General features: G+C 38.6%; 1 protein-coding gene across 3 annotated transcripts; it reads left to right on the forward strand.

Moving 5' to 3' along the window:
* The first annotated feature begins 40 nt into the window (after window positions 1-40).
* VPS36 (vacuolar protein sorting 36 homolog) lies at window positions 41-21,783 on the forward strand. Of its 3 annotated transcripts, none has more exons than XM_019612124.2 (15): window positions 215-261; window positions 1,311-1,379; window positions 2,742-2,827; window positions 5,108-5,178; window positions 6,825-6,939; window positions 8,101-8,190; window positions 9,065-9,151; window positions 12,720-12,752; window positions 12,860-12,937; window positions 13,318-13,452; window positions 14,332-14,397; window positions 15,288-15,352; window positions 15,800-15,884; window positions 18,276-18,352; window positions 18,439-21,783. In XM_019612124.2, exons 3-15 carry the CDS (start codon window positions 2,789-2,791, stop codon window positions 18,530-18,532), a joined length of 1,035 nt encoding a protein of 344 aa, XP_019467669.1. In that variant the 5' UTR covers window positions 215-261; window positions 1,311-1,379; window positions 2,742-2,788; the 3' UTR covers window positions 18,533-21,783. The 3 variants fall into 3 exon arrangements, with proteins under 3 accessions (XP_003203351.1, XP_019467669.1, XP_085072054.1); XM_085215928.1 differs by lacking the exon at window positions 215-261 and adding an exon at window positions 662-806; XM_003203303.5 differs by lacking the exon at window positions 2,742-2,827 and having other exon boundaries at window positions 41-261.
* The last annotated feature ends 530 nt before the right edge of the window (window positions 21,784-22,313 follow it).

Genomic DNA, 22,313 nt, shown 5'->3' on the forward strand with positions numbered 1-22,313 from the left:
GCGCTACGGCGAGAAAATGGGGGCCTCTCCTCAGGCTACCCCTTGAGGGCGCCGCACCGCCGTGGCTGGAGCAGTTGGGGCAGGGCCCTACTCGCCCGCTGCCTGCCGGACGAGAGCGGTGGCTGCGGCCTGGTCTCTCCCGGGAAGGGTTCCTCCCGGTCCGCCATGGATCGGTTCTTCTGGACCAGCGGGCTGCTGGAGCTGGGAGAGACGCTGGTGCTCCAGCAGCGCGGCGTGCGTCTCTACGACGGGGAGGAGAAGGTGACGGGAGCGGCTGGCGGCGCGGCCAGGCCTGGAGTGCCGGCGGGGGCGCGGGCGGGGGAGCTGTGGGAACTCGGGGTGTTGCTGTGGGCACCGGGCCGACGGGAGGCGAGTGAGCGTGAGGGGACGTAGCTGAGGAGAAGTGTGAGACAGAGCCGCAGAGCCCAGCACCCGTTGCTGCGAGCTCTGACAGGGCTTGGCTCTACGAATTACAGAATCGTTAAGGTTGGAAAAGAGCTCTAAGCTCTTCTCCTCCAACTGCCAGCCCATCCCCACTGAGCGTGTCCCTCAGTGCCACCTACACCTCCAGGGCCGGTGACTCCGCCTCCTCCCCGCGCAGCCGGTGCCACTGCCGCGCCTCTCCGTCTCCCTGTTTTTCTCCATCAGAAGGGCTGCATACCCTTGTAAGAAGCTACAAAAGCTTCCTTCGAGCTTTACAAGCAGGAAGCAATTTGCTAACGCGGATTTTTCCCAATCCTAATTGCTTACCGATAAATAAAATGTTTCTTCAACAATAAAACGGATAGAAGGAACGCTTCTATTTGGTAGGCCTGAAGACTTCTGTCTGTAGCACATTCTCATTAGGTTGCCTTGTATTTTTATAGAACTTCTACTTTCTTTATCAGCAAACAAAAGCCAATAGCCCTTTTTAAAAATAGGATATTTAGCAGTTCGTGTATCTTGCACAGCATGTGGAGGGAGGATCTCTCAGGATTTCCTGAGAGTATGTTTATGCGATTCAAAAGGAAGTTTGTGTATATCCATGTAATCCTTTTATGCTGGCTTTCCCCATTTCTTTTTCCATTAACTTCATTGATTCTGTTCTCGGGAAGAAAAAGCAATAAGAGCGCCCTCAAAATATTGGCTTGTTGTATCTTATTCCAATTCCATGTTGTACTGATGTGTAGTGTTACCAAGTTGAGTGTTGTGGTGATGAGTTTACACTTTGACTTGATGATCTTGGAGGTCTTTTTTAACTTTAATGATTTTATGATTTATTTATGTAACTTAACGGTTAAATTTGTTGTTGTTTTATTTTTCTTGCTTAGGTGAAATTTGATAGTGGAGTACTACTGCTTAGCACACACAGGTTAATATGGAGGGATCAGAAGAATCATGTAAGTTCCACTTTTGTCTCTTGCATGTCACTCAGATGTAAATTTCATATCAAGTAAGTTGGAGTTTGCAAATGAAAAAGAAATCATGGAATCCTTAGAGGTGGAAGGAACATTTTAAAGGTTATCTAGTCCAACTCACCTACAGTGAACAGGGGCATCCACAGTTCGATCATGTTGCCCAGACCTGGAACAGCCCTGCTTTGCAAGTCCCCAGAGTCGGGGCATCCACCACATCTCTAGGTGACCTGCTGCAGTGCCTCACCACCACAGCTTTATCTTGTATGTTTTGTCTTAAACATGTAGCCCACATTTTGTTTCACAGAAATTACGTTCAAAGAAGATTATGTACAAGGAATATTCTTTCATGCAATTCTGCTTTAATAAAATGATTGTGCAGAGATGAGGAGGGGCAGAAAGGAATCGTATAGTTTTTCCTTTTCTGTGGCACACAAATGGAGAAAAAAGAGTCTGGCATCATGTACTAGATACTTGGTTTTGAGAATGAAGGTGAAAATGTCACTCTAACTGTAATCTGAATGCCTCTTCCATGCTGCTCATTTAGCAAGACCTTTTCTTTCCCATTGTGTTTCTAAGTTGAAGCATCCCCATCTTCTGGTTCCAGCACGTAATACCAGGCCATGAGAATAGTCGGTGTTTGGTGGCAGTATTATGTTGTACAGGCCTTATCCTTCCAGCTGACTATTGCTGTGCTGAGCCAGTAAGCCAGACCATTTGTCTGTACTACTTTGGAGAATCAGTTCAGAGATTAAGCGGCGCTGTTGAAACTACGGTGTGATGCTGCTGCTGAATGCTTTACAGCAGGTCCCTGGTGGCCTGAGATTATAGGCTATGAATGGATGAGAAAGATTACAGATATTTAATTAGCTCTAAACATAGACTCTTATAATGTGCACCATCTTAGAGCTGTAGTAGAAGATATCTTTCTCAGAACCAGGTTGAATTCTCTTTGTTTTGGACACAATATTTTAGAAAATTTAGCCTCAGAAGCCATGTGCACATAACAGCTCTTCAAAAGTGAGTTTATTCCACTGGACTAGCTTTTAGCAAGGCTAACTGAAGCACCTCTCATACTTAGTGACTATTCCCCACCAATCATCACGTTCTTGCTCCACAGTGGTGAGCTACTCTGAGCTTCATGACATGTAAGGTCACCAAGGATGATCTGAATTTGGCAAAGCAACTTATATATGTATATCGTAGAACCACAGAATGGCCTGGGTTGGAGAGGACCTCAATCATCAAGTTCCAACACCCTTGCCACAGGCGGGGTTGCCATGTATAACTTGTAGATAAGTTACATATATATATAAGTTATAAATATGTATATATTTTTTTCTGTAGGGATTGTTCAGGAACAGCGGAACTGCTTATAGTTGAAGTTTTTCAAAATGCTTTGTTCAGAGAACCTGTCCCAGCTGGGGTTGCTAGTAAGTCAGGAGCTGATTGTCTAAATCACAAGCTATTCTGTAATTATTATTATCTTTCTTTTCTTTCTTTTCTTTTTTTTTTTTTTTTTTTTTGCACACCCAATGTGAGATAATTTACCTGTGTTGAACTGTCTCTGTAATTCACCCCCCTGACTTCTTCATCATCATCTTTTTGTGACAGGCAGGCATGTAAGGCAATATGCATTGCTTCTTACCTTCTCAGTTTGCCTGGAGTAACACGGTACATGACAGCTTCAGCAAGTCTAACAACTGTTTAGATCCCCTTTTTTTCCTCAACAAAAAGATGACATCTGTTTCTTCTCCCCCATGCTACCTAAATCGCATAGTTCCTTGTGCTCTCCAACGATTGTGGAATTTGCTAAAAAGCTGAGAAGAAACTTGGAGAATAAGAAAATAGTTCTAACAATTTAACTTAGCAAAGATTCTGAGAGGAGACATAAACATAGGGCAGCAGCTTGGCAGAAGTTATCCATGTCTGATCTAGTATAGGTTACTTCTGTCTCAAAAGAGCTAAGTTTTTGCTTTCTTTTTTAAACCTATAATTTTGTTACTGTGGTAAATGAAACTGTTTCTTTCTCAGGTTCTTAGGAGTGAAGCATGGCCTTTCGTATTCATGTTGATCTATGATGCATAAACTTTAGAAACTTTAGCTGCCTTATCTAGAATAAACTTCAGGAGATTCCCTTTTGTTGTGTCAACAAACTTTTGCAATAAAGGAGGCTACTTGTTAGGCTAAAGTAGCAAAAGTTGTTACAAAAACATTTGTTTTTATAGCTGCTGTCCTTACATCTGCAGTCAAACAGTACAGAAAATAGCCATTTCTAAAGAAAAAAAATGATGTAATTCTTTTAAGTTTGTTACATAGCTAGATTTGCACAACATTGCAGATCACAAAATCATGCATAATTTCAACACTAAATAGCAGAAAAATATATATCCAAATGAACACACTGTCTTCATATCCCCAGAACTTTTAATTTGTTGCTATTTTGGCATCACTTTCTCTTGCTTCTCTCTCCAGGAAGGAGTGAAGTCCTTGAACTTAGAGTAAATTCATAGCTTTCTAGCTATGAACTAAATCAATATATTGTTTAAAAAATCTAGATATTATATGTTGTTAGATGAAATTCGACTCTTTTGTTGTTTTCAAAATCTTTGTTTTTTTAATGGAATCTTTTTTTTTCTTTCCCTATATTTATGTGGGCATTTTACAGACACAATTGTTCTGTACATTGGCTGTAAAATCTGGAGCCAGAGAAGAATCAAAATAGTCTAAAACAGGAAGTAAAAGCTGTGTGTTTTTTTTCCCCTGTGAGAGATTGATTCATAATAGAAATTCCTCCAATATATTTACAAGCTCCAATTTAAAGTGTATTTAATCATTCCATGCAAAGAACAGTTTTGGTAACAGGGATTGAGAGGACATCATAACAGTATTCATTATAAGCTGGTGTTAGGAACACCTTTATGGCTGATGGGAGAGAAAGCTTCAAAGAGGGATTGTAAGGTTTCCTGCATTCTGACTGACCATTGATCTCCAAGCTATCATGTGAAAGAGGACGTTCAGCAAAGGATATTCACCAAAACAAGACCAGTCACATAATTGGATGCTTTGAATTGTTCCCTTCAGCAACTTCTGTCTCAAATACATAAATAAAGAGTTTAGATTAGTTTCCCACAGATAGGTACAGTCTTGTTTCTTGCTCTGCTTTGATAAATGTTCAATGAATGTGTGTTGACATTAAGCCTGTGAGGGTGGAGAGATGGAAGCATTCCTAATTGGTGTATCACCACTCAAAAAGTAATCCAGCTTTTAGACATCCAGCACCGAGAAGGCTGGTGGTTTTGTGCAGTGCTTTGGCTCCCCAAGTAACATCAATTCAAACATTTGAAGAACCAATTAGCATTATGCAGTTACAAGGATAAGCTGCAGCAGTGTGGAAATTTTAGTGTTTGTGTCTTGTACTTATATCCTAAAGCTTTGTTCAGTTGGGGTTTTATAAATCTAGCCTGAAGTGCCTTACACTTAGATTTGTTTTGGTTATCTGGAACTCAGCTTCAAATCAGCATTTTTGTATTTTTATTTCTCTTTAATAGATTGTTTCTACTGTTAACACTGTACTTCATCTGAAGTGCCTCTGGCAGCACCTGTAGAAATCTTCACTGTTTATGAAATGGAAAAAGAGAATAAATGGTTTAAGAGAATGAATAGTCAGGATGTGGCTTTAATTTCTTTTGTGTTTCCATTGACAATTCCAGGAATGCTGCATTGCTATACCTCTGTCTCAAGTCGTCTTTATTGAAGAGCAAGCAGCTGGGATAGGAAAAAGGTAAGGTAATAAAAAGCTTTTTACACAGGTAGATAGTGATAGGACAAGGGAGAACGACTTCAAGCTAAAAGAGGGGAGATTTAGCTTTGCTGCTGGGAGGAAATTTTTCACTCAGAGGGCATTGAGACACTGGCACACTGCCCAGAGAAGCTGTGGGTGCCTCATCCCTGGAGGCACTCAAGGCCAGGTTGGATGGGGCCCTGGGCAGCCTGAGCTGCTGGGTGGCACTGCCCATGGCAGGGGGTTGGGACTGGCTGGGCTTTAAGGTCCCTTCCAACCCAAGCAATTCCATGATTTTATTATGAGCCTATGATAAACGCTTTGGTTTTCTCACACTGATAGTTAATTGCATGTGTGTTTTGTGACAATCCAAGATTACTTTATTATCCATGGTAGTTTGTAAATGGATCAGTTTGTAAACCATGTTTCCACATTGACAGCCACAGAGCTCAGCATTCCTCACTTAAGACCAAGTGCATGAGCAAGTCATGGCAAAGTGGTGTTTGATGCAAATGGTTAAATCATCTTGTAAGTACTAAAACACGTGTTCCAGCTTGCCATTTTCATTGATTAGTCATCAATACCACAGAGCTGTTGCTGGATCTCAATTTGAAAGCTAATTTTTGTCATTTCTGTCACAGAACCGGTTAGGAACAGACACCCTGCCAAATCCCATATTATCTTAATTTGCATGAATGTATGATTGAATCTGAGCTTGGAAGTGCTGGTGAGGGATAGAAAGAGCTGGTGTTTCCCCTCAGTTAGGTAACAAATTTGGTGTGGTATGTGTACAAAGAAGTTTGACAAGAAAAGATTAAATGGAGAAATTGCATAGAGATATGTGCTTGCAGCCAGATGAATAGATACAATCAGATGGAAGCACTAAGGTAATATCCTGGGGGTGCCCAGATGAGATCAGGAAGTTCCTTTATGCTGAAGAAGGCAAATAAAGATCTTTGTAAAATGAAATGGGAATGGCAGACTTGCCCCCATACTGTGATAGTGGCTTAGTATATTCCTAAAATTATGCTATCTCAAGGTTTGTTTTGGCGGTAGGTGTCCTGTTAGACTGTTATTTCCACGCACGTTACCTTTCAATGTTGATTTTGGACAAACTGACATACAGTTTTCACAAGTGACACATACAAGCAGAAAGATTAAACAGAATATTGAGATTTTCTGTTTTCTTGTGACAGAGTTAGTGTGTTTTGACAGTAATCATTGCAAGTCAAAAGCCAAATCAAAAGTACTGCTTGACTATTAGTTTTTACCTTAACTAACACTGTCAGAAATAATTTGCTTGAAGTCTTAAGATCTGTTGCATTTAATTTTTAAAAATTATGGCAGATGGGTTTTAAACTTGTGAGATGTTATTGTTTGAGAGGTTGTAGCAGTTTTTATGCAAGATGCACACAATACATACATACATATATATATATATATATATATATGGTGGCAAAACATTTAAATGTTATTGCACAAATGTAAAGCTATATTTGATGTACTTTAGTTCTTACATAAGAAAAACTAGTGCAGATTTTGAATAGACAGATAACTGATTTTAGGAAAATGGTTTGGGTTTGTTTTTGTTTTTTTTCAGTTAATGAGAAAAGCTGTATTTTCTCTTTCCTTTATCTTTTTCTTAGTGCCAAAATAGTAGCTCATCTTCATCCTGCTTCTCCAAACAAAGAGCCCGGCCCATTCCAAAGCAGCAAATACTCCTACATAAAACTTTCTTTCAAAGAGCATGGACAAATCGAGGTAAGTTTTGTACCATGCAAACCCCGTATATCAGAGCTTTGGACATGCCTTTCTCCTCTTGCTGTGATAATGATAATTTTCCACGATCTTTCTGTGTTGACTTTTGAGGTGGAGCTTTTATAGTACATCCTTTTTTAAAGCAAACACTGTGAGCATTCAGGATTCTGTGCTTTGATTAAACCGGGTCCCAAAAATGTCAGGAGGTGCTATGAGACTTTGTCCTCTTTTTGGTGGATTTAGTAACGTCTTATTCTTCCTGTATTATTTTCTAAATGGAATACATTATTTTCCAAAACGATGACCTTACAACGTGTTACTGTTAATAGAGTAAAAGGTGTTTTTTTGTACCTCTCCATTGAATGGAAATCAAGCAGCTTACTCCTAATCAATTCTCTTATTGCTTTAGAGTTTTGTTTCATTGTGTTTTATAAATCTTTTTTTTTCTTTCTTTCCTCTCCTTTGTTTTACCAACTGCTAATCTCAAAATGCAATAGATGTTATAAAAAAAAAAAAAAAAAAGGAATTGTCCTCTGTGAAGAAATGTCACAGTACAAAATCCTCGTGTGGCGAGATGGAAAACGTTAGCTCTGAAAGACAGAAGAAAGCCATGCCATTTCACTGCAGAAAATCAGATTTTCAACTTGAATTCGTTAGAGATCTCTTTATAAGACATCTGTGTGTCTTCTTTATCTGTATCCAACGTGCATATGTTTCATCACACTCACTTTCCTTTCCTTGTGAGCAAGGTTGCTTAAAGTTAACTAATCAACTAATGCCACTTCCTGGTATTAGCATTAAACAAATAAGTCTATATGGTTGTCTTTATGCTATTCAATCAACAGATTGTTTGTCATTGTATTGATCAATTTTCCTTCCTTTTAAAAGCAGGCGTTTGAGCAAACCTTGTCGTCATTAACTTCAACATGTTTTGGAACATTTTGAATATCTCAAAAAATATTTTACAGTAGTAGTAGTCATGGTAGTTTGACTAGTAGCTCCCTCTCTACCACGTGTATTTTTGAAGATTGGAAGAGAATGTTGTTCTGTGAATGTGTAGGTGTTACCATACTTCTTCTTACAGTGACATTTGATTCGTTGGCCAAGAAGCTAAAATAACCAGACCCACTCTGCATATTTTATGTCACTCTTAAATGTTTGCAGTTCTTTCGACGATTCTCAGAAGAAATTACACAAAGGAGATGGGAGAACATGCCTGCTGGACAGACCATTCAGGTTAACAAGGATCCACAGGTAGGACCAGAGCTTCTGGCACTCTTGTGTATGTCTCATGTTGCTTTGTTTAGTTTGAATTCAGAACCTTCATGTAATTTTGCTTCCACAAGTGCTGTTTCCATATATTGCATCTGCCTCTGGCCTGTCTTCCTTAAGTGTGCTCTGCCTTGAGTGGTTGATGGTGAGCTCAGTTCTGTAATAGCACGTCCAGCATGAGAGACTTGATAAAGCTAAAAGGTTTCCGGGGATCTCTTTTCTGTTTTTTTTTGTTTTTTTTTTTGTGGCCAGAAGTCAGATATGTAACACGTATATTTTTTATGTTTGAAAACCCCATGGATCTGATTTATATTTATATTCTAATTGGGCAGTTGTTCTGGAGGATATCTTTGTCAGTTTGGTTGTCTTTTTATCTGTCTGCGTACTTCTAGGTTAAAAACTCTGATAAATGTGTGCATATTGCAACTGTATATGAATACATTGTATGTATGAATATGCAGAACACAGATTCCTTGAGGTAATTGTGTTTAGAAGCACTCCTGTATTTGCATCGCTCTGTATTGTAGATGTTCACATGGACTCAGGAGGCTTTAATTGGGATAAACTGGAGCATTCAGTCTAGACCAAGCTATTAAGCATATTCATGTTAATAGCTTCAATATAATAATCATCATCTGCCTATATGACAGCAGGTTTATACTTGCTTTATACACGTTGTTTATTTTTTGACACTGATTTTAGAAGTACTGTAAAGAAATATATGAATTATTGTATGTATGCTATTGGCTATTTGGAGGAACTTTTTCTGTGCTCTGATACAAGCTTTTTCATGCTGAGGTGGATGAGAAAACTTAGCATTTCCTCTTTTGATTTCTCGCTTTATTTTCTTTTCCAGGCAGGAAGAATAAGAGCTGTAGGAATTGTAGGGATCGAAAGGAAACTAGAGGCAAAAAGAAAAGAGACTGACAAAAACATTTCCGAGGTAAATACTACAGAAGTTTCAAGGTCAACCATCTGTACGAGCTATTTTTGTTCATTCACACTTTCTTTTAGGGGCAACTGAGATTGTTTATTGCTTTTGTTGAGACATCTGAATTGATTAAGAACGTATATTTTACAATTATTTATTCTTTTTAACTGCCTTTTCAATATTTGTAAGGGTACTTCATGTAAACAGTTCATTTCAAGAAGGCTATACTTCAGTATCACTGCTGTGTATTTGTAAGATTCATTACAAATCTGAGCTCAATGACTTTTCATCAACAGAAGCAGAATGCAGAGACTTCTACAGAAAGAGGACATGACAAGTGGTTTTTTTCCTCTTTGTACAGCTAGTTTTGGTTTCAATTGAAAATGTAGTATGTATTTAGACTAACATGCTGGTCTAAGTGCGCGTAATTGTGGTGTACTTACCTTTTCATCACATGGATGCTTATATTTTAAATGTTAGATTTAAACTTATAATTACAGTGCCATAATTGTCCAGGCTCCAGCAAGTTACAGGTATCCGTGCAGGGTATGTTGGCAGGATGGGTACTGTCCTTTTTCCCAGAAACAGTGCAGTAATTGACTTTCAAATGTCAGTGCTGATGGACAGCAGAATCAATTTTTCTTCACTGAAGATCTTTCAGATGTGTTGGGAGTAATAATATCCTTTGAAGTGATCTGGTTCTGTCACGTAGTAGAGAGTGATACACAGATTCACAGAATAACAGAACAGCCCAGGTTGGAAGGGACCTCAAGGATCATGAAGCTCCAACCTCCCTCCACATGCAGGGCCACCAACCTCCACATTTAGTACTAGACCAGGCTGCCCAGAGCCCCATCCAACCTGGCCTTGAACACCTCCGGGGACGGGGCATCCACAACCTCTGGAATTGTGGGAATACTCATAAACTGTCTACAACAGATTGATTAGAATGGCAAAGTGTTACAAGATTCAGCGTGCCCCAATAAAAAGCATGCTGCATATTCTGATACGTAGAGTTACATAGCAGCTTGTAGGCAGCATGTGTTTCAGGTACTGCTACAATTTTTTCTTCTTTTATGAAGAGTGTAGTGAATTAAATTCTATGTGTAGTTCAAAAGGCATTGTGGTGTGTGTGTTTGTGTGTAGTTCAAAAGGTATTGTCTGGTTATTTTTTCCGTTTGTAGCTTTTTCAGAGAGCAGAAGAAATCCACTTGTAAGTGTTGCATGAACGGAGGAAAATCATGACTTGTGAAATCCTGCCTTCCTCCAGCTTTAAATGTTATAGATGACTTAATTTAAAAAATGGTGCCCTGGCTTCCAGAAAAAGGCTTCCTGCATCTGCTGTTCACTGCTGATAAGAATCCAGTTCTTTAGCCTTTTGTTTATCTGAGGAAGTTCCTGTTAGGTGTGTGCACATTCCCCTTTGTTTCCAGGCCTGCCCTCTGTGAGTCAGGCAGAGGAGGAGTTACACACAGCATACTGTTTATTTAGCTAACGCAAGGGTTCTTTTGATGAACAATGTTTTCATGCAGGTTTTAGAGATGAGAAATAAGTTGGGAAAAACCTTGTTAGAAAAATTTGTTGATATCATACAAGCACAGTAGAAGGACTTAAGTTACACCAAAGATTGAGAATTCTATTGTAAACCATTGAATTTGGCAGATAAGGATCCAAGAATCATAGAATCACCATTGAATCACAGAATGGCCTGGGTTGAAAAGGACCACAACGATCATCTAATTTCAACCCCCCTGCTATGTGCAGGGTCACCAAGCACCAGACCAGGCTGCCCAGAGCCACATCCAGCCTGGCCTTGAATGCCTCCAGGGATGGGGCATCCACAACCTCCTTGGGCAACCTGTTCCAGTGCGTCACCGCCCTCTGTGTGAAAAACTTCCTCCTAATATCTAGCCTAAACCTCCCCTGTCTCAGTTTAATACCATTCCCCCTCGTCCTTCTCCAAGAAGAAGTATTCCACTTAGTTTTGGATGCCTAGCTGAGGTACCAAGTGTTAAGAGGCTGAATTTCTATGGTTCTATGGAGTCATTTGTATCATTAGGAGGGATTTGCGTGGGGAAAAAAAAAACATCCTTTCTTGGAGACATCTCTCTCATCATTGGAGTCTCAGGCCAATAAACTTCTAACTCAGGTGCGTAAATATTTGTAGATGGAAACAATTCAGTCTTCCTGTGTAAGTCCTGCTAAAATTCTTTCTAGAGGGGGATTAGTTGGAAGATAGGAAACGGCATAGAAGTGATGCCTAGAAACTGTAGGCAAGATATATCTGTGGTCATTTGCTATACTCTAGCTGAATGATCTTTCTTTGTGGCTGGAATTTACTGGGTGCTGCTTCCAGGCAGGCGTTAACTGAGGAGCCTCTGGAGTGTTTCTCAAACCAGTTGGCCAAAAAAGATAGTTTGAAAAGGTTCACTACACAGGCATGTTGTCACGTATTTAGATAGATGCACCAAAGGCTGAGTGTATGTTGCTAAGGCTGGCAAAAATCTGTTACTTTTAAATATATATTATATTTACTAACTTTTTGTTTCTTTATGGTCAAAATACGTGGATCTTTTTATTTAAGCCTGAAAATGCAGAATTATTGTACTTGAGACCTTAGCAGTTTACTAAGCTCAATAGATTTGATATAATCATGGTGCTATGTTTGTATGTCCAGTTTATTACATACTTTTGTGACAGCAATAAAGCTGCTCAGACTGGAGAAAAAACTGTACAAATAAGCATTTACTTGCCTTAGCATGTACTGTGCTTTTTAGGTCCAACAACTAGAGTTTTCAGAAGATTTTAATCTATTTTTTTAAATCTTAATTTATATAAATCTGGTCTTTGTCTCGTGGATATTATTACATTCTTTTTTAACTGTTTTGTAATTTTGTTAATTATGGGAGCATCGCTGCTCTGTTGTGTGAGATACTTACATGAAAAGATGTACAAAGATTTTGTCTCTTTGGTTAAGCATACATATCAAATTGTATATCATCTTCCTTGCTCATTTTCAAGTAACTACAGTCTTTCTTACTAACCTAGAAGCTCCCACTCAATAAAGTAAAATTGTGTTGTCAGGAAGAATGTTTCTGTAGCATTACAGCTGGCTTACTGCTGTCCAGAAGCAATAGATCTTCTTGAGTGAGCCTTAACTCACTTGGTTGAAGAAAACCTGCCCTCACCACCAAGAAATGTTCGCCCAGCATTCAGGAGAGCATAGTTGACTTGGTCTGTTTAACCTCTTTTAGGTCTCAGTCTCTCAATGTTCCTTCCTGTTGTATGGACTTCAGAGACCATTTTGAACTATTCCTCGTGCTAGAAAAATGCTCAGTTGTTTGATTCTTCCTTTGTTCCTTGTTGTTTATGGATTGTATGGTTTTTCTTTGTAGACTTGTATGACATAGTTTCATAAAACAATCAATTGTCTATAATATGTCACGCTAATAACTTACTGATGTAAAGGAGTAGCAGCTTTTACAATTAGCTTGAATAGGTATGTCCAGGTAGCTCACTGTGTCTATGAAGCTGAATGCTGTAGTTGTACTGATCTGAAATGTTTTGATTATCTTTTCAGGCTTTTGAGGACCTTAGTAAGCTAATGGAGAAGGTATGGCACGTGTTACCTACCCAAGTAGATTTATGCTTGTTTTCTGTTTTAAGCATGTTTTCTCTGATGACCTGCAAATTGATTTATCTGTGGATTTTTCTTGATAGGCTAAGGAAATGGTGGAGTTATCCAAGTCAATTGCTAATAAGATTAAAGAAAAACAAGGTGACATCACGGAGGATGAGGTAAATGAATTTTTGTTTTTAGAATCAACAGAAATGTCCCTGTGTAAAGCAAAAGCTATCCTTTTAATAAAACAAGTTCTGTAAAGAATACTTTGTGAGTTTTTCTGTTTGTTTTAAGTCTAGTTAAAGAGACTGAAGAGTTTGGTGTTAACTTTTATTTTGGCACTTTCTTAAAAGCATAGATTTTACTGCCTTTGTATGGTGGATGATGATAGTTTTCTGTTTGGTATTATTCTTGCTTTCACTTTGCTAGTAATTGACTTTATTGGTAGTAAACTGTTTGGATTAATTCACCAAAACTGTCTTGTAGTAATAAAGTGAAAGTTCTTCAAGAATGAGACTCATTCAGTAGCTGACTTTTAATGAATTTATTTGTTCAGACTATTAGGTTCAAATCGTATCTGCTGAGTATGGGCATAGCCAATCCAGTTACTAGGGAAACACACGGATCTGGTACTCATTACCACATGCAGCTGGCCAAGCAACTAGCTGGAATGCTGCAGACACCATTAGAGGTAAAGTACCAATTTTGCACCAGTGTTTTCTTTGTGGTGCTGAGTTTTCATGAAAAAGTGTTCTGGCTGTGTTACTGTGCCTCTTTGTAAAGTTCCTAATGGAGCAGCACAGCCTCTTACTCACTGCTTACGTAAGTCTTTCCAAGAAAGAAAATGTAAATGTGAAGTGTAAGGATATTTTTTTGGAGAAATGGTATCTCAGCTTCCAATTCTAATTATGGCTGGTATTTGGTAGATCACATTAGCAGCCTTTCTCCTATTTGAAGAGCTCTGTATTCATTCCTTGCCACAGAATATTACTTTTTTTTTAGAAAGAAAAACAGTACAAGCTTTGAATACATAACTATTATTTCATTAAACTGTTTAAGTATCACATACTTATTCTCCATCCAGTAATATCTCAGATTTTAATTTATCTGAAGCTCTAGAGAGTTCTAATTTCTTTGCCAGAAATCTATGTTCACATTTGAAACTTCTGCATCCATACGTCTCCTAAGAAGTGTATGGAGTGTTTTGTTTAAGAAATGTGCCACCTGTTGTGATCAGACATGCTGCCTGAAAAATGAAAATTGATTGATAAATTTAATATATCTAAATTCCTTCTTCCTTCGACTTTAAAGTAAAATTAGGTCTCAATCTTTGGGTATAGTACCAATTTTTTTACATTTTAAAATGATTGGACAAAGATTGCTAACAAATTATTTCTAGTGCTAGAAATTGGTGGTGTTGACAGGGTAACTTTTTCATTAATTATGTAATTAACTTTACAAAGCAGAAATTAGCTTCTCTGCTTTAGCTGTTCAAACAGTCAAATGCAAATTAAGATGCTGTGTTTACTAGATAAATACTATTTCTCTTACCAGTCTTGTGCTTACACAGGAGAGAGGAGGAATCATGTCACTTACAGAAGTGTACTGTCTGGTAAACCGTGCACGAGGATTAGAGGTGAGAAGTTGGTTTTCCTAGAATCATCATAGAATCACAGAATGGCCTGGGTTGAAAAGGACCACAATGATCATCCAGTTTCAACCCCCCCTGCTATGTGCAGGGTCACCAAGCACCAGACCAGGCTGCCCAGAGCCACTTCCAGCCTGGCCTTGAACGCCTCCAGGGATGGGGCATCACAACCTCCTTGGGCAACCTGTTCCAGTCTGTCACCACTCTCTGTGTGGAAAAACTTCCTCCTAATATCTAACCTAAACCTCCCCTGTCTCAGTTTACCATTCCCCCATTTTTTCTTAGTTTTCTTAGTTTTTCTTAGTTTTTGTTTTGTTTTGTTTTTTGGGTTTTTTTGTTTTATTTTGTTTTTGTTTTTTATAAAGTGCACATCCTTGCTAAGGTAATTCAAGAAAAACTGTGAATGTATTCCCTACCAATTGCTCCCTATACGTAACAATGTGAAGTGGTCAACCTTTTATTAAAATCAGAGGTCTTTACCTTTTTTCTTTCTCCTTCTTCCATGTAATGTTTATATATCCTCTCTACTTAATAATAATGTATGCTGCTTTTCATAGTGCCATATAGGGGGGAAAATCCACCTTTATCTGGAAAAGAAACCCAAGACCAGGGAATACTAAACAATGAGGATTTTTTTTTTTCTGAAATGCATCAGTTGTCTCAGTAAACAGAGTAAGAATGAGTATTATAGAAAAAAAACAAAGCAGTAAAGGAATAGGAAGGAGTGCAGAATAGATGGGACAATATGAAGGGGAAAAAAAGAACAAAATTAAGTAACCTGGTGTTTATTCTATCTGTCATTGTAGCAACTGTTTGTTTTGGTGTTATGCTGATACTGGAAATGCATGCTGTAAATAAATGTGTTTTACTATTTTTAGTTGCTCTCACCAGAAGATTTAGTAAATGCTTGTAAGATGCTGGAGCCACTGAAATTACCACTACGGTAAGAGATGTGCAGGAGATGTATTTTTAAAACATGGTACTCGTAAGTCAGGGCATGGTGCTTAACTGACTTAGTATTTTACATATGGAACTTTTTTTTTTTTTAAACACAGTTGTCCAGGTGCTGCTGTGTGCACCAACATCCACTCTACACTTAAATATGAATTTGAACCATGCTTTACTTTGTCTGCTAGGAAGACAATATCCTTCTCACTTCCAACCTTTTTTTTTCCCCCATAATGGGAAAATGGCTTATCTAAGCCCAAATGTATGCTCTATGTTTTCCAATCTCTTTTTATTTCTAAGATGCTTTTAACTTGAAGTTCATTTTACAGTCTTTCCTGTTTTCATTTTGTAATGTGGTTGTTGTTGTGGATGTATCAGAAGAGTGGCCATAGGTGATGTGTGTGGGGTTTTTGGTTACTTTGACCCTCTCTTCTGATTTCAGGCTTCAAATATTTGACAGCGGTGTGATGGTGATTGAGCTCCAGTCTCACAATGAAGAGGAAATGGTTGCTTCTGCTTTAGAGACAGTAAGTGAACTTCACTTCCTTCAGTGTTCTGATTATGCTGGGGAAATTTAAACACATTAGGTATAGAAATGTGAAGTACAGGATTTCCTTTTGAGGCTTTAAAATACAAAATATTCCACTTCTAAAATCTTCTAACAATAATACTCAAATGGCACTTTTCATCTTCAAATTACAATGGAGGCAATAATCTTGGTCTTTGCTTTCTCCGTAAGGAATAAAGCATTTTTCCATCTCTTTTCAAAATTCATTAACCTTTAACCTTCCTCCAAATCTTTGCACTGGATGAAATTCATGGCATATATTAAACAATTTAACAACAACAGTCTTCAGTCTCTGTACACAATGTGCTTGAAGGTGGTGAAAATAGTTCTTAAATGTTGAGACAGGCAGTTGTTTGATTTGGGTAAAATAGCACTTTGTATTTATAACAGTTGAGTTGGCTGTGAAGAATGTTTATGTGAAGAGTGGTGCGTAGAGAATTAAACTAGGTTCATCGAGGAAGAAAAAAGTTAGATGAGTTGCTCAATATGGCAGATGATCCTGCTCTGGCTACTTCTCAACTGTTTAAAGTGCTGCTATCCCATTAATTTGGTTAATTTTCCTGCATGTTTTTAATGCAAATTTTTATTTTTTCACAACACTGCATAAAGGCTGATTCATAGAACGGATTGGGTTGGAAGGGACCCCAAGGATCAGGGTCCCAACCCACAGGCAGGGCCACCAACCTCCAGATCTGGTACTAGACCAGAATGCACTGATTCAGTGTATCCAGAGAGTCAAAAGAGACTTTGATTTGGGCAGACAAAGAGCTATGAGAGGCACCTTCCCACTTGAAACATCATGTGGATTCTTCAGCTTGGTTTTGTATCATTGGTACTGTATATCTATCTCTCAACACACAAAAAAAAAAACAGATAAGATGTGTGTACTTGTCTAACAAATACCTTCTAAAATTATCAAAATTAAAACACACCTTCCAATATATGTTCATCCTTCCTGTTTTTTTTCTGCTTACCAAAAAAATACCTAGTCCACTTTTTTTCTAATTTCTTTTGTTTTCTAATTAATGTGTTACCTTCAGTAATTGAGCTTAGCTCTTTGAAAAGAAAGGAAAAGCCTTTTCTTAAGAAATGATGTCAACCATGAAAAGCAATAGATGGTGGATTTATTATTGAGGTGGATTTATTATTGAGGTGCCTTTCTATTTTATTTTCATAAATCGGGGCTTTGATTTCATAGAAGAATGTAAGGGAGAGGTTTTGAATGAGGAAGGCAAGCCCATAAGGGAAAGGGAAGAGATGAGAACTCTGACCAAAAGCACCCTGTGCTTAATGTATAATACGCAGTAACGTGAAACTTCTGAGAAAAAGTGAAAGGAAGTCAGGGTTTCAAACAGGAGAGTGATGTGGTTTTGAATGAGTGCTGAAGACAGGAAGACGTGGAAGTCAAAGGGGAAGTCACTCTTGATGAGAGCAGTGATTTGGGAAGGAAAAATAATTACCCATGTGCTATATTCGATTGTGTAACTGACTTCCATTCCCTAAATTTAGTCATATACTCTCAAGGTAGGCCTAATTTAATTGGAGTTTCTGCTAAAGGGAAACTACTGCTCAGAGACTGCTGAGAATGATGCAGAATGAACCCTTTTCCACCTGGTTATGTAGGAAGCAGGAAATGGCAACTGCATCTGGATTTGCAAGTTTGCTTGAATCTGAACAAGTGAAAAAATGTAACATTTTTTAATTTGTAGGCTAATACAGCATATGTTAATATGAGAAATTCAATGCAGTAATAAGTCTGGACTTGAAATTTCAATTGTATTTCAAATGTCCACATGCCACCCTATGTGAGAATGTTTCGTTCAGCATATATTAACTAGCATCACTGGGACAATGGGACTAAAGCTTTGAGCCCAAGACTGAATCTTTTGTTGTGTGAATGTGATCCCAGTAGTAGGCCATGATGTGGGGTGGAATACCAAGGTTTGTGGATTTAATACAGTCAGTGGCAATATCATAAATCAACTTAAATTCTCTGCCTCTCTCTGACATTACTTGAATTTCTCAGTCAATGACCCGTCGTGCCCTGCTGTGTTTTTATTTCCTCGCTCGAGCTTTCCTGTTTGCAGTATCACTTAGTTAGGCTGTATGAGTAGTAACTGTGACAGTGTACCTCTGTCTGTGAGCTACTTGAATTTTTCCAATAATTTCTTCCATGTATTTAAAAAAAAATCTGAAAGAAAGGGCACCATGTACTCATTTTTAATTTTTTAAAACGCAAACTATTTTCTGGAGAGCAAAGAGATTTGCTACCAATTTTTCACTTCTAGGCCTGAGTGAGTTGCTATTTTAATGCCCTAGTTTGTTTATTTGTGTGTTTGCTTTTTGATAGGTATCTGAAAAGGGCTCTCTCACAGCTGATGAGTTTGCAAAGCTGGTGGGAATGTCTGTTCTCTTAGCCAAAGAAAGGTAAGGAATCACTATTGTGCTTAATAGTACCTTCGTTATCAAGTTGTCCTCAAGTAATGCGACAAATCCTCTTTTGCTTTCTCCAGGCTGCTTCTTGCTGAAAAGATGGGCCATCTTTGCAGAGACGATTCAGTGGAAGGCTTGAGATTCTACCCAAATTTATTTTTAACACAAAGCTAATGTAGTTTGTGTACATTTGCTATGTAACAGTTGAACGTGAGAGCAGAGAGCGGAACCTTTTCAACAACAGACATTGACATTTTTTACTTTGTGTCAACTCTAACAGCGATGAACATTGCAACACTTTACAGTTCTCAGGTATTTCAAGTGCTGAATCATCTTGTGTGGAATCAAAAGGAAATAAGAATCACTAGGTCAGAAACATGTTAATTGTCTTAAGCTGGCTATCTCACATTTCAAGTTCCATTTGATGTGCTTTGTAACTTCTCATTTCAAGAGGAGTGAGATGAAGATTGCACATGAGTGAAAATGGAGAGACTACCCTTACAGCCTGCCATGAGAGTCAGCACCCAGAACACAGGTTATTGCATACTCCAATTTCAGTTAATTTGTGTCTGGAGCAACAAAGCAGACAGATGCATCCATTACAGTAAGAAAAGAGACTTTGGTGTGTACTGTGGTGTAAGGATTGAAACAGTGCAGAATAACCCTGTCTTCCTGAGGTTATGAAGTTTTTTAAGAATATTTTTGGTTTCTTTAAGATGTAAAGAACCTGCTGCAGGAGAAACTAACGTGTTATATGAATCTAGAAAGCAAAGTGTTCATTTTGTCATGTCTTATGCTACTATCTCAGATAGAAGCATTGTTAGTATGAACTTCCTCCCTTCTCTTTTCTTTGCCATCTCCCTTCCTGTCTCATTGTGTTGCACTTTGGGTGCACGTTCTCTGTCCTCTCTTTATACAGCACAGTGTGTAGTAGCCTCCTGTCACTCCACCAGACTCAATTCTTTACTTTTTGTTTGTTTTTCATCTTGTACTTCTAATGAAAGATCAGCAGTTAGCTTCATCATTGCCTGTTTTGGAGAGACAGTGCATTTCTTCGTGTCTCATAGACCAAAATTAACGTGCTTTCAATATCAAAGGGAAGAAGAAGGCTATCAGCCTATGTTCCATAGCCACAAGGTGTCTTTTTGTTTGGTATTCCTCACCCTGTTTTCAGACTGGATGCAATTTGATAGCCTCAACTCCAGTGGAGTTGTTACATTACTTGGAAATGTGTTGTCGTGGTAATAGCGGTAAGTGGATGTTTATGATCCACGTCACTTAAATGGTCAGCTTTCTGAATGGGCTGGTTTCAATAAATAAATCATTCAAGTTATGGGCAAAGGCAGTAAGTATGCAACTGCATTATAACTGTGGCAGTGGAATTGACATTAAGCAAAGGAGGGAGGTTTTTTTAACAGCCTGAAAATATTTTCAGAACTATTTCAGTGTTACCACAGCTTAGACATGGTTAAGAACCTGCCAATAATGAGCTCAGTGTGGACATCTTCACAGTAATAATGCTTTTGATTTGCCAGATGCTCATTTAGATCCAGAGAATTGTGTCCTCTTATCTTTGTCACTAGCAAAGTTGTGTGCAGTGCTTTCCTTACGGCAGTTTTCCTCTGTGTTTCATGAAGGTGCTAAAAATAATGGATTTGACACAGCTGAAAGTAAACGGTTCCACCCTGTTCTTATTCTGTTAACCATCTAATATCATCTCTTCAGGAGCCTTATGGCCTGCTGCTTTTCTTCATTTTCCCCACAACCCACCAAAGAGATCTGTGTGAGGTATCTCAGGCAGTGTGCATCTAAGGGAAGAGTGGAAATTGAGAAATACAGAAGCAGAAAGCTTGTTTATGATAGCTATTCCTCTTGCTTGGTACTCACACCTGCCCCAGAGAAACCAGGAGTTTATGGGCCCGAACCTCTCCCCACAGGGGGATATATCTTCTGTCAGAAAGCACAAAATCAGAAAGGAAGTGCTGAGTGTAAACTCCTAGTCTCCATTACTCCAACCCAGAGCATTTAATTATCTTAATCGAGTAACAACAATAGGTTGGTATTTAGAATGATGGTATCTTCTTGAGATTTTCTTTCCCAGTATTTTCCTTGAAATATTTATGTAAGGAAGAAATCTAGAAGCTAAATTGTATATAGCTGGTTTAGAATTTAAATACACAAAAGAAAAAGACCACTGAAATTAATAACAATTAAAAGATTTTTCTTAAGTAGACTATCCTGTGAGCTTTATTTCTTCCTTAATGTTTTTTGAGAGCATTGAAATGTTTACACATCAAAATCTTGTGGTTCTGTGGTGTAGGTTTTTATAGAACGTATTTTTGCCACTTCGTTTTGTACCCAAAGGGTACAAAACAGGTTTGATTTAAAAATATAAGGCAGAATTAAATGCAATTGTAATACCATTATAATATCGTGGTTCTGTTGCTGAGTAGCTTGTGATCTGTCACAGGCCAGAACCACAGAACTGTAGGTGTGTTTACAGAAGCACCAACTTCATGAGAGAGCCAGTCTAAAGCAGAGCCACAGGCACACCATGCTGCCTTTGAAAGGCCTTTGGTGCATGGAATGTATTTTCTCAGCTGAAAGAACACAGAAATCCATGTGTATCCATCACTCATACAGAGCCAGCTGTTGTGTGGTGACGTAGTTGCAGTGTGTGGTAAGATGTGTCAGTACATTGAATTGTCCTGAGTTCTTGTTCCCCGATCCTGTTTCCATCAGTACTAATAGCAAAAAACCTACTGACACTATTGATGCAGGGTAATAGAAGAGAGAAAAATATAGGAGCTGCCTTTCTCATAGGTTGTACCAATTTAATATAGAAGGTATGTATATGAACCTCATTTTCTTCTATGTTTTGATCATTCCTGGAATGTTTGTATCATGATACGTGAACATTATCTCATTTTGCCAGGGATGTCCAATTATGCAGTCCTTTGAACAGAGGCTTGTAACAGAGCTCAGTTCAAAAAGTGCTTGTTCCTTTATGGAGCAGTCTTAAATGCTGATTAGGTTTTTCATTTGAGAACACAGGCCTTTCCATGCCTCTGACAGGAAAAGAAGGCTGCTTGGGAATCTGTACATCCTTTCTGTTTCTCTTTTGCCTTTGTTTTCAGGAACAATTACTTTATATTCAGCCAGTGGAGGGACAGATGTAATCTGAACCATGCTGCTGCAGTGCAAACCTTTCTTTCTAAAATGTGTAAGCACACATATGTATGTACGTGCACTTAGAAGTGTAGGAAGTATATCTTTAACAATCACTCCTGGTTGTATGTTGATTAGCTAAACTCACTGACACTTAGTTTTTCTAACTGAAATTTTACAGTCTGAGGGAACTGGGCTTGTTTAGCTTGGAGAAGAGAAGGCTCTGGGGAGACCTCACTGTGGCCTTCCAATACTTGAAGGGAGCTTATGAACAGGAGGGGAATGGATGTTTATGAGAGTGGATAGTGATAGGCCAAGGGGGAATGGTTTTAAATTGAGATATGGGAGGTTTAGGTTAGATATTTGGAGGAAGTTTTTCACACACAGGGTGGTGACGCACTGGAACAGGTTGCCCAAGGAGGTTGTGGATGCCCCATCCCTGGAGGCATTCAAGGCCAGGCTGGATGTGGCTCTGGGCAGCCTGGTCTGGTGGTTGGTGATCCTGCACATAGCAGGGGGGTTGAAACTAGATGATCATTGTGGTCCTTTTCAACCCAGGCCATTCTGTGATTCTATGACCCAACTCTTAAAGCCTGGAACACTTTCATTTTGAACTGGAGAGTTCTCTCAAAATATACTCTGAAAAGGCAGGAATTGGCTGATTAAAAATTATGTGTGAATTTGATATAATGTCGTTATCTTTGGTAAGAACACCCTCCCCAGCCTTTTTTCTGAGCTGTAATCACAAATGTGACTATTGTGTTGTTCTTCCTATGCTGGCAATCCC

The sequence above is a fragment of the Meleagris gallopavo genome, chromosome 1 (genome assembly GCF_905368555.1).
Source record: "Meleagris gallopavo chromosome 1, MGAL_WU_HG_1.1, whole genome shotgun sequence".
Classification (NCBI taxonomy): domain Eukaryota; kingdom Metazoa; phylum Chordata; class Aves; order Galliformes; family Phasianidae; genus Meleagris; species Meleagris gallopavo.

What these genes read in the sequence shown, in the direction of transcription:
- VPS36 (XM_003203303.5), top strand. Translation starts at nt 166, where the DNA reads ATGGATCGGTTCTTCTGGACCAGCGGGCTGCTGGAGCTGGGAGAGACG. An exon ending in GGAGGGATCAGAAGAATCAT is followed by an intron (nt 1,380 to 5,107) that starts GTAAGTTCCACT and finishes TGACAATTCCAG; the next exon opens with GAATGCTGCATTGCTATACC. An exon ending in CCACTGAAATTACCACTACG is followed by an intron (nt 15,353 to 15,799) that starts GTAAGAGATGTG and finishes TTCTGATTTCAG; the next exon opens with GCTTCAAATATTTGACAGCG.